General features: G+C 39.4%; 1 protein-coding gene across 6 annotated transcripts in view; it reads left to right on the top strand.

Moving 5' to 3' along the window:
- Positions 1-12242, top strand: part of LOC111330607 (uncharacterized) — a 59718-nt gene that overhangs the window by 28234 nt on the left and 19242 nt on the right. For 4 of the 6 annotated variants that reach the window (XM_088727507.1, XM_088727506.1, XM_088727505.1 and 1 more), the window contains 11 exons: positions 256-360; positions 997-1104; positions 1185-1289; positions 3464-3568; positions 4735-4839; positions 5158-5241; positions 6756-6839; positions 7861-7944; positions 8606-8713; positions 9727-11443; positions 12008-12108. In XM_088727507.1, the coding sequence (XP_088583633.1) occupies positions 256-360; positions 997-1104; positions 1185-1289; positions 3464-3568; positions 4735-4839; positions 5158-5241; positions 6756-6839; positions 7861-7944; positions 8606-8713; positions 9727-11443; positions 12008-12108 (2706 nt within the window). The remainder of the gene's footprint in view (positions 1-255; positions 361-996; positions 1105-1184; positions 1290-3463; positions 3569-4734; positions 4840-5157; positions 5242-6755; positions 6840-7860; positions 7945-8605; positions 8714-9726; positions 11444-12007; positions 12109-12242) is intronic. The other 2 variants (XM_088727504.1, XM_088727508.1) reach the window with 1 other exon arrangement.

Below are 12242 nucleotides of genomic sequence, written 5' to 3'. Positions count from 1 at the left end.
TCAGAGAACTCTCCGGCCACTACGTTCGATGGCCTGACATTTTTTTCACGGTATTCACGAGTGGAAAGTATTTCCTGCAACCATTTTTCCGATGGAATATTCTTAGTGCAGTAGTGACCTTTCTGATCTTTTCACGCCATGGCGCGGTGTCATACATGATTAGGTTCCATAGGCGTTCATGGCAATGTGGGTACAAAAAAAATTGGCTTTCTTTCATCCATTTGGATAATCTATTTTCTGTTCGTTATGATTCAGGAACTTGATATGAAGCTCGCCGCCTTCCAAGAACAGGCGACTGCTAGTGAAAGCGTTTCTGAAACCTTTGAGGAGAAAGTTCAAGCGTATGAACAGAAAATGAAGGTAAGATTTGCGAATACGGAATTCTATCTTCAGGCGTCTTGTACGTAGACATCTCAGAATGACCTAGCTTCACAGGAGCTGTGTGAGGTCTGTGATTGGTTATCACTTGCGCGGGAATGTAAAACTGAGTAGCAGCCAATGATAATTAATGCACGGATCAGGGTTTTAGACGTCTTTTAAAGAGTACTTTTTACCTCATGGTAAGGACCTAAAACTCATTCACTCACTTATTCACTCCATTTTAATCAGTTAAAATTAATTTATGCACTGAACGTAAAAAGGAATTACTGCCTTCAGACTGACTGCGGTCTTTCCTTACATTTAGGCAACACGGAAAGCCGCAAAACTCTTGAACAAAAGTTTATCTTTCAAATCAGCACTCTTAATCCCACAGGTATCAACGAACGCTTTTCCTTCCACTAATTTATTCGTGTTTTCTCGTCGCTATGTTCTCACCAATGGCGTAGCCCCGCTTTCTGCATATAAACCCACATACAACCCACAATTCCTCCATTCGCTCTGACGAAGGGCTAACGCTCGAAACGTCAGCTTTTTTATTCGTTACGGTGGCCAATTTACAATTTCAACTTGGTTGATATAACCAAATTACTGAGATTTGTTTATGTTTGGTTGTAGGATTTAACAGAAAAACTTGCCACTGCATCGAAGGAAAAAGAAGCACTGGAGGAGAGAATCACTGTTGCGGAAGAGAAGCTGACTACTAAAGCTGAGGAAAACCACAAGGTAGAAATATTGTCCATGGCCTTACTAACGACAGTAAATCGTGCGTGAGTTTGAGCTGAAAGCATTGATTTTTTACGTAGGATTTAACGAACCAGTTGACAGCTTTGTCAGAGGAAAATATAACCCTTGAAAGCCACAATAAGAAGCTACGAAGTGAATTGCAAAATGCAGAGGAAACTCAAGAGGTAAAGTTGATTCACTTCTCTCCAATGAAGGACGTAATTTTTATAATTCTGTGGGAGGTTTAACCCTTTTATCTTGAAGATCTGACTGTTAATTCTCCCCACTAGCTGCTAAACATTTTCTTTCTAATCAGTTACGAGAATTTAATGTTAGATCAAGATAAAACTTCAACCCGATAAGTTTCAGTATTCTCATCGCCTGTTTGCTGGATGATATATGGATATTGTAGGGAGAAGTTACATATTAATCACTTGTGGAAGTTAAAAGGTTAAGCAAGTGACCGCTTTTGCACCTCGAATACGCGACGCTCTTGATACTGATGCATTGTTATTGCCTCAGTGACACCGTGCAGTTTCTCCGTCACACAACATGATCATCTAGTCAAACCGCAGAATAACGCAATCCTTATTATAACATAACCAAAGTAAAGCGCGCGCTCTGATTGGTCAATTTAGCGTCCCCCATTTGCCCATGGGTGTACGCTGCTGACGTGAGCAAATGCAAAGACTATTTTTCCGCGCGCGATTGTTTTTTCTGGTCACGTAAGATTTGTTAAATAAAAGGGAACCCTTTAGCTACAATGTATCAATGTTATGTTATAAAACAAATGGTAAACACCACAGCGTACTCTATTGAGTTATGGATGCACTTGGGAGGTTTGCTAAGCACTCAAGAAGCTAGAGTCGCTCTCGGCTATCGCCTCGAGCGACTCTTACGCTTCTTTCGTGCTTAGCAACCTCCCGCGTGCATCCATAACTCAATAGTGTACGCTTTGGTGTTTACCATTTGTTAACTATAACAGTCATACCAGAGATTTCCGCAACTACACCATACATGTCCGTTAGCAAACCGCCTTACCTCGAGTGCTTACAACTTTCATAAGGTACCCGGTTGCGCTGGAATTGTTTGAAACTTAACGTCTTGGCCTGATAGTAATTCATATGTCGCGATTTGTTGGTTTGTGGGCTTTTGGGAATTTAGTAGGCCCCAACAGGTGCCCGGACCAAAGCAACCCTGTAACAGTTGCGCGTCTGAAATATGCTTGAGAACCCACCGCATAGAATCCCTTAGATGAATGCGATTATTTAGTGCATGCAACGTTTGTAAACGACTAATGGTCAGCCATTGCTATACCGGAACAATTCCAAGTGCTGTCAATTAATAAAAATTTGCTTAAATGTCTGTTGGCCGCTGCTGCGGATTAGCTTGAAATAATTAATCCACTTTTAACACTTCTCCATGACTGTCGTGTTCCTTTTGTTACAACGCATGCGTGTTCACTCTCATTTAGCTCCACGAGCACATTCTCGGCCCCAGAGTCTTCCTGTGTCGTACGTGCTCTATGGAAAAGAGAAGTGCTCTGGGAAAACTTCAAATTAGCAATAGAGTCTAATTCTTTTTTTCCTTGCTAGACACGAAATGCTTCCAACTTTTCTTTCTACATACGTGATCTTTAATAGCCTGCGAGTAGGCCCTCATTCTAAGCGTTTCGGTTCGAGTGTTTCTTCGCCTGCTGAAAAATATGAAGGCCTCAAGCTACGCGAGCCGATGAGAGGTCTCAGTGCAAGGGGTCTGGAACTGGCAAACCTCTCCCCGAGTCGTCTCCTATCTTCTCGCGGGCAGAGAAATGCGTGTCTTGCAGCGGAAATACTGAAGGCGTGGCTCCCAGGCTATCTTCAATGTCTTGCTTTAACAACTTAACCTGGCTTCCTTAGTTTATGAGTTATGGAAAAGGTTTTTTGATAGAGGCGTAGCGAATAAAGAAGCTAGAATAAAGGAAAAAGAAGAAATAACTTTGAATTGATTTCGCTTTGCTTCTCCGTGTTCTAGCTCGCAATCAATATGAGTAAAACCAAAACAAATCGCAACCTGATTTATTGCGTGTACTTACGCTTGAAACAGTTACTTTGAGTTTTCTGGTCTTGAGAGATTTTCCCTCCTCTTCCTTGGCCTTGACTTAAGCTCGAAATAGAGGACTCTGACATGAGCGCGAATGAACGACCGGTTTCTCTTTTGATACTTGGGAAATTTTCCCAGAGCATATCCAAGGACGAGCATGAGGCACGGGGCACTGGGGTCAAGGATGATCAGTGCATACGCACAGGTGCGAGGTCACTCCGGCCCGTGTTTGATTGACAGAATTGTTAGTGACGTCACACTGAATGCCGTTTTTCAGGGGTTGTCTACTCACCTATCGTCTGTCTCTGAAGAAAAGAATATTCTTCTGTCCGAACTGATTGCTCTTCAAGACAACTTTATCCAGGAGCAGTGCATTACTACGGTACTGGTCTATTTAACCGACGCATGCGTGCTACAGCTCATTCACAGAGCTTTTCATCACTTCATCCGGGAAGGTCATTAATCCAATGTCAGCCATTTTGAATCGTGAAGGATTGTGTGCGAGCGAAAGATTTCGAAACGCATTTAGTCCTAACGAATTCAAGAGGGCTGCAGTTTTAAAATGTCCCGGCATCATGCAACATTCTCTTTAGCGCTAGCTTCTCGCTATTTATGAATAAACTAACGCCAATTTCTGTTTTCATTTAACCTGCTGCTAACAAGCGCCATTTTGTTCTTCACACACTCATGTCAGAGTCCAACGGAACTTGCCATGTAACAATTCATTGCTTGTTTTTTATCTCTGTTTTTCATCGTCAGTTATTCATTTAAGACGCGGCTTTTAGTATCAGTTTCCTCATTTCTCTGCAAAAATTCTCGATACAGTCATCATTTTACCACATGTAGTTGTATTTCGTTGCTGCGACGTTCAACCTTGTAAGCTTCCTGACATAATACTTGTAAACATCTCTTTCTTGTCACGAATCTCTTCCTATTACTTTGCTAACATTCACTTTGGGGTTCTTTTGCTGTTTAAATCGAGGGTTTGGCTCACTTTCTGGTATGAGCTGAAGTGTAATCTTTTCTTGGTGCTGGGTAACGATTCAATAGTTTATTTGTAGCTTATTTTCTTCTGGGTAAACAGCGATTAGCATATACAGAACTCAGTGTAAAATTTTAAATTCATTTGATTTTTCTTTGATTTATTTTAATGTGTAACAATCATATAAGCTTTGGTAGTTATTATGTAAGATTGTTTTCGATTGGATGACGAAGTTTGTGCTAACCAACCAGAGTGAATTTGTACGCACGGTGTCGTTCCTTTGCGTGCAAAAGTTACCAATGGTAGCTTAACTTGGGTAGCGTTTCCTGCGTATATAACACTAATGTAACTGTTTTCGCGCCAAACAAGTGGTAAACATTTTTTTTTTTTTGGAAGTGTAGTGTCTCCCGCGCTTTTCAAAGATTAGGTTGCTCTGCTGTTTACTCGTTCACTCGGCTGCAGTTGCGGGGTTGTTCGATGAGGTCTAATGGTGACGATGTGTACAAAACTGCAAGTTATCATTACTCGTCGAAGTAAAAGCAGTGTCATTTCTTTCTCTCAATTAGGACCTGCGTCAGCAGTTAGATTTTGCTAGGAATGACAAGGAACAACTGCATCAATCTTTGAAGCTGACTGAAGAACAGCAGACAACACTCAACGCCAAGTTAGAGGTTTGTATCGCGTTCCTTTTCGTGCAAAAGTGAAGCAATGTGTTTCATTTTTCTTTTCAGGCAAGTGGAGGAAATCATTAGGGAGGGGCGAGTAACATGCGAGAGGTTTAGCGAATCGCGTGTGAGACGTGGGGTGCCTCGTCTCGCGCGGGGCTTGCCCTTCACGCTTGTCCTGTACTTTCGTCCGTTTGCCAAAACGTTAGTTCTGCAGCTTAGTTATCTCTAATACCCATCCACACCCTCTATGTTTTTGGTTATGACTTTAATGTGAGAATTCATCTTGGTTGTTGAAATCCGTGTTGTGTTGTTTTATTGCAGGATTCTCGGCGAGTAATTCAAGAGTTAGAGAGTAAAACTCAACTGCTTTCAAAGCAATTAAAGGAGGCGAACGAAGAGAAATCTGTAAGTACTCATGTTGTAAATCGTAGAGTAACCTGTTTAACCCTTCACCCCTCCCCCCCCCCCTAAGGAGCGACAACTACCTAACTTTCTCTTACGTTATCACTACACTGCTACGTTGGAAGCGAGTCACGATTAAAAAATGTGTTTCATAACAATTTGTTATCAAGTCCTCTACGTGATAGAAGAACTCTCTAAAATCTGCCTTCGTGTGGCTTCGTTACAATGTTGTTAGTAGCGCCCAAGTATCTGGGTGGCACAGGTTTGAATCTCGTCGAAGCCTGAATATTTAAAGCTGCTTTTTTTTAATTGATGAAATTGCAGTCCACCTTCATACATCAGTTTTTTGCTTGATTTTCATCCGTAGGTCAAGTTGTTTTTAAACAAGATCCCTCAAATATTTAATATTTTAACTTTCTTGTTATCGCATCTCTGCCCAAGAATATACTGACGCTGTGGCATGAATTGAAACTCTTACAACTTCCGTTGCTTGCGGCGTACGCGTGTGCATGGAAGGTTACCTAGCAACGGTTATGTTTATTGAATGTGACATACGTAGCGTCGTCCTTTTTTTTTCGAAGATTATGTTGACTTATTTTTTTGAAGATGTAAATTTTGCCTAAATTGTATATTGGTTTTCTCGTGAATATATTACTGTCTGTAAAAATAGTGCAGATTGAATATTTCACCACGTTACAACAAAGTTCTAACTCATTTTTACCCCGTCTAGACAAAAGCGACTCCAAAAATTGAAATTAACGTATTTCGCCATGTTTTGGCTAATGTATTGCAAGGATACCTCCTACATTTGTTCACAAGGCGTCATTTTATTACGTCTTGGTTAGTAACTTATACATCCGGTTGCGTAGAGATTTGCATATTGTCATTAGTCCAAGACACCTATAGTTCGAAGCGTATGCCAGTAAAGTTACTCGCGAAAATGTGTATTCTTTGACAACTTTGCGAATTATTTCGAGCGTGTTTCGTTTTGTTTTCAGGAAGGTATGTTTATTGTTTGAATTTTTTGCACACGTCGTTCTATTTCTTCAAACTTGTGTTCGTTAAAATGAGTTTGCTGATGATGTATTTACTGACATCCGTTTGTTACCTATTAAACGCTTAGCTTTTAGATTTTCCTTGATTATTTCATTTATAGTTTGGTAGGATGCAACGATCAGTCTGTCCTTCGACGAAGCAAATTAAGATTGTATACTCAGCAAAGCTGTTTGTGTCTCCACCTGTAAAAGTAAAAAGTAGCGTAAATTGCGAAGTCGCATGCGTGATCGATTTCTTCGATTCAAAAGGTTTACTTTACTGATATGTGCGATCTTTGAAGCAGCACTGGGTAATCTTTTGTGATTTTGTTCCCAGTTTTTTGTACAGTGTTTGTTATTTATAATTTCGATTCTTTTCTGTCGAAACTATACTGTACAAATGGTATTTTTGTTAAACTTTCGCCGCGCCACGTCAAACATTTTCATCGGCCAATTTTCTTATTAATTTTTTTTTCTTTTCAGCACCAAGAAGCGGAGATCGAAGAGCTATTTAGAACGCAAGACGATCTCCAAGCTAAATACAACGATGAATTGAGAGAGAAGAAGGTAAAGTTGTAAACTAGATAGTCCAGATATATTGGATCGCGTGACTGATGAATTGGTAGTGGACGCATAATTTATTCGAACATATCAAATGCTTGATGTCACGCTCTTTATTTTTGCGAGTGCCGCCATTGTAGGTGAAAAATCTCTCTGAAACAAACTAAATTGTACTGAAAGAGAAGGTTCCAAGTGACTTCTTGTTTTCTGTTTTGTAGGTACGTTAGACAGTATTTCGAACAGCGAGCTTTTAGTGTGTACAAATGTACTTGTTTCCCATTGTCATCACGAAACTATAGCGTATTTTAATCATTGTTAAATTTATCCTCAAATTTTGTTTCTCGAAGAATTATTCAGAATTATACCTAGAATTTAATTTCAGAATCATAGTTTATGGCATTGAACGTATCTGAAGGTCAGGGGTTCGGTCGTTCGGTAGGATTCGTATTATATTCGTTTTCCACGCTCGTAACAAAACGAAGAACAACTTTATTTACTATCTTTTTTGCCATTATAAACAGTCGTTTGAGGAGGCCAGCGCATATGACGTTCGTTGGGACTATATCGTGCTGGTCCGCTATCAAACACCATTCCAGAACAAGATTTTTAAAGCGATAAAGAAGGATCTTAGAAGTGATACAGTTTTGTTGACATCGTTATGAAAGACGATCATATTTTGTCTTGTGATCAAGAAGACCACATACAGCGAGGTTTCACTTCTTTTATTTGCGGCTGTAGTTGTTGTTGTTTTTTTTTTTGTGCCTTGGTTATTCATACCTGTTCGGTAATGAAAATATTATCCTCGTAAGTAGCTAACAGGGTCGTATTATTCGATGCTTGAGATATATCCCTCTTAACCCACAATTTCTCTTTCCCTTGTTGTTGTTTGGGTACAAACAGTTTTTCATTCTTAGGTTTAGCTACAGTTCTACGTCACGAAATAACTTCCAACGCCATTTTCTATCTGTAATATGCCTCTGTTTTTCCAAACAGAGCCAGTCATAACTCGATGTTTGCTTTATTGCAGGAGTTGAATGATTATATTGAGCAACTACACGAGGAGCTGGAGGATCTTCATGTACAATTCGACGCGCTGTCGAAGGAACACAAGGTACAACTTTGAATACAAAATTTATGCTCAGATCACTGTTTGTTCGCTTTATAAGGCGTTTAAGCAATTTTGTTTCAACAATTCTCATTGTCGATTCGGAACAAGTTCTCGTGTTTCCTTGTATCCCAAGACTATCGAGAACCATTTTACTTATCACCTAGAGGCGAGATTTTTTTCGTTTTCAATCCGCTTTTATCCTCATCATCGTTTAAGTTCCTCTTTCCTTGTTGGTTGTTTTCTTCTCATATGGTTTTTTATTCCGCTAGAGCCGTGTTTTTTAGGTTGTATTATTGATAAAGAAAGTAGCATTTGAAGATCCAATAAATGGCTTCAGCTATCAGCTTCTGTCTTTATCTAAACCTTCAGACTTTCGTTACATGGTGCGGCAAACGAAAGAATTTTTTCTTTCCTAAGCTCGCCTAATAATCCATGTTTTGTCCGTTCTTTTTGCTTTGGAAATAGTGGGAAAAGTATTGCCCAGTTTTGTGTCCTGTTCTCTTTTTTTTTTTTTTTTTTTCATTTGTTTTTCCCTTTAACCTGTTTGCGTGACACTTCGTCGGGAAAATTTAGAAATCGACAAAAGGTAGTTTGGTGTAATGAAAATTAAATGTCAAAATTTTGGAGATGAAAAGATATTTTTTCTCTCTTGGGTTTTTTTCAGGATTTATCGGGAAGATTAGCTGAAATACAGTCAGGTCAATTATCCACAGAATCGCTTCATTACCAGCAACTTTCTGAGCTTCAAGAAATAAACAGCGGACTACAACAGGTAAATCACACAACACAGTCTCATGTCACGCGCTCTTGAAGTTTTATGTAACGAAAACAATCTACACTTCATTGCTCTACGCCATCGACAAAGGGAAGGGCTCACAATTTCAGCATTTTTTGCTTGCGATTTAGGTTATCGTTAAAAAGAGAGAGTTTTTGAACAGACTAGAACTAAAATATATGTAATCAGAACTGATCAATATTTTGATATGTCACACTCGTGGTAAGCATAGAATCATTCCCTGAGTGTGACCTGCAACTAAGTTCTCGTTTCAGTTATACTGCTAAATCATTTATTGAGATCATCTGAATAAAAGAAATGGTGTCCAACCTAAGAAGCTCTGATTGTTAAACGAATTCTCCTTGTCAATACCAGAGGAAATTTATATTTAACAATTCGCCGAAGGCGAGGTGAATATTGTCGAATAATCCCCTCGACTTCGTCTCGGGGATTATTCGACAATATTCACCGAACCTGAGGCGAATAATTGTTTTAGTATAATTTCAGAGCTGAACAACAGAGAAATTTCTAAAATCATAACATTTTAGTAACATTTATTAACATTTTATTTTAACATTTTATATAAACCGTGTGGAGCGGTTTATATAGCGTCATATAAGGAACCGCTCGACTAATCAGATTGCTGGAAACTCTTTGCTCAGCTCTGAAATTATACTAAAGAAGAGTGTGGAGAATTTGGTACTGATATTAGGTTGTAAAGGATTGATAAAGTGTTCATAGTAAAATCTTCAAAATCCAAGGTTGTTTACCTTTGTAAACAAATTTCTTTGTGTATGAAAGCGTTCCTCGCAGTAATAAAGCCTACTTATCTAGTAGGTGCCTGAATTTTTTCAGGCCTTATTTCCACCTAGCGAGGAACGCTTTCATACATTTCATGAAACCGCAGTACACAGATATGATTTTCATGTATTCAAAATTCATAAACTTCTTTGTATCCAATTTTTGTTCTGACCCAGAGAGTTTTATGATTTATCTTTTTCTCTCTGTAGGATAATCAAAGCTTGAAGCAAACTGTCCATACACTGAACACGTCCTTTGAAGAAAAAGGAAGTGAACTAACTGAGGCTTTATGTGAACTCGAAGAAAACAAAAAAGAATTGGAAAAACTCAACCCTGAAATTAGCACACTGAGAGAATCGCTTGCTTTGAAGGATAACGAACTTACAGGGTTGAAATCGCGATTGAATGATTTTAGTCAGGAAAAGGAGACCATGAGTGAGTCTGTTGGACTACTTGATGAGAAAATACAAAGGCTAAATAACGAAAAGGAAGCGCTAGCCACGACCATCGAGAAATTGAACGAAAGTTTACAGGAGAGAGATGTCCAGATAGCTGAGTTATCAACGAGTCTCGACCAAAACAAGAATGAATTGGAAACTGTTTCGGAGAAGTTGAGAAGCAAAGAAGAAGAGTTTAAGAAAGCTGTGAAGGCCGTGAAACAGCTGAAGCAGAATTTACAGAAATCACAAGAAAAAGTAAAGGCATTGAATAGCGAGCTGGAGGAAAGAGAGAAATGCAGTGATGGATTGACTAAACAAACGGAGGAGTTTGGGGCTCTCAAATCGAGTTTTGAGAAACTGAACGAAAGCTTTCAGGCGAAGGAAAGGGAAATCAATGACTGCAGGGAAAATCTCAGTGGGAAGGAAAAAGAGTTGGAGAATTTCCAAGAGTTTGTTGACAGTTTGAATGCAAAACTCGAACAAACTTCCATGGAATTAGCGGGCTCCAAGGAATTGAATGTTTCTCTTTCTGAAGAGGTGCAAATTTTGAACTTGCAGGTTAAAAATCTCGAATCGAGTTTACAGAATAAAGGGAAGGATAACAGCGAATACGAACTGAAATTGCAAGAACATCTACGAGTTGAAGAAGATCTGAGGTTGAAAATACGTTCGATGGAGGAACAGATCAATTCTCACCGCGAGGAGAAAGAGGACGTTGAAAAGACTTGCAAACTGAATAATGAAACGATTGTTGCTCTTAAACAAGATTTGCAGATGCAAGAGAATAATCTTATGGATTTTAACGAAAAAACTGCTTCTAAAGATAACGAAATCAGGACATTACGGGAGTGTAACGAGAGACTCACGCAATCCGTTCAGGAAAAGGAACAAGAGCACGAGAAACTTAAGTCAGAAAAGAAAGAATTGTGCGAGAAGATCGAATCTCTCAACCAAAATATTTCCTCAAAGGAGGAGATTGAGAGAAAGTTAAAGAAAAGAATGGAGACATTTGAAAAGCAAACTGCTTCTGTAGATAAAGAATTTCTGCTCAAAGAGGAGGAATTGCAGCAATTGAAATCGTTGATTGAGGAGAAGGAACATTGCCTTGCTGATGTGGAATCGAAACTGGAAACGCAGCGGTTGAAAATAAGCGAACTTGAAAATGAACTTAGCGTTAAAAATGAAACAATTGATCGGAGAGAGGAAGAAGTTCAGAAATATCAAATGGTCAGTGAGGAAAGCAAGAGCACAGTCTCGTCCCTCGAGTCAAATGTTCAGACATTGAAAGCAGAACTCGAAGGGAAGGTCATGGAGGTGAAAAATCTTCGGGTTCAACTGAGCGACCAGCAAACTGAAGTCGAGACTGTGCAAAAAACCATAGCACACATGAACAGCAAGATGGAGTCAGGAGCTGAGGAGGCATGCCAGGTTACGAATAGGATAGAAGAACTACAAAAGGAATTAAGAACCACCGTAGAGGCTCGTGGTATGTTATCAAGACCGTCTTGATATCCATATGATCAAAGGGATCGTCCTGGTTTCCCTATCCAGGAAGATTAAGACAAGAGCAGTTTTGAATTGAGTATCCAAAATGTAAATATCCCAGCGACCAATCGAAACAAAGGTTTACATTATCATTAGCCAATGAGAATTCAAAGTGAAAACGAGCAAACTGCTTGAAGCGCGGGAAAACGCCAATGACCAAATCGGGATGGTTTTTGGTTTGCATGTGATTGGTTTAGAAAATGGTGCGACTGAGTTTTCTGGACCAATCACAGAGCGAAGTTAAGGAAAAGCAAAGCAATCCTGCATTATTTTCGACACTCAGTTGAAAATTGTTCTACTTGGGGTAACCATATGTAAACCATGTTTATGCATAAGGCTCTTTCCGGATGAATGCAAGCGTATCGAACGTTCGGGCCATCGGTAACCGTTCCGATCGCTTGGAAATTCGCTTGGATAAGTACGGAAACCTCATGGCTTAATTTGTGGTATCCTTGTGGTACAGTTTTTTAAATGCCCAGCTTTGTAATTCTTCTCTGTTTTGCAGAAGTGCTAGAGCGCGAGAATAAGGAAAAAGACGATAAGATGAACAAACTAAAACAAGTCGCCATCAAAGCCAAAAAAGAACTGGAGAATTGCAAGAAGCAGGTTTGTATCACAGCGCAGTTTTGTTTGATATTCGCCTCCTTATAACAGACAGAAAATTCTAGCTTTGCTCTCGCTTATCCTTGAGTACTTTCTAGTTCTTCCACAACCTCGAACTGACTATCTCAAGAGAAGTT

This window comes from Stylophora pistillata, chromosome 7 (genome assembly GCF_964205215.1).
Source record: "Stylophora pistillata chromosome 7, jaStyPist1.2, whole genome shotgun sequence".
In the NCBI taxonomy this organism is placed as follows: domain Eukaryota; kingdom Metazoa; phylum Cnidaria; class Anthozoa; order Scleractinia; family Pocilloporidae; genus Stylophora; species Stylophora pistillata.
This window is presented reverse-complemented; position numbering and strand designations above follow the sequence as displayed.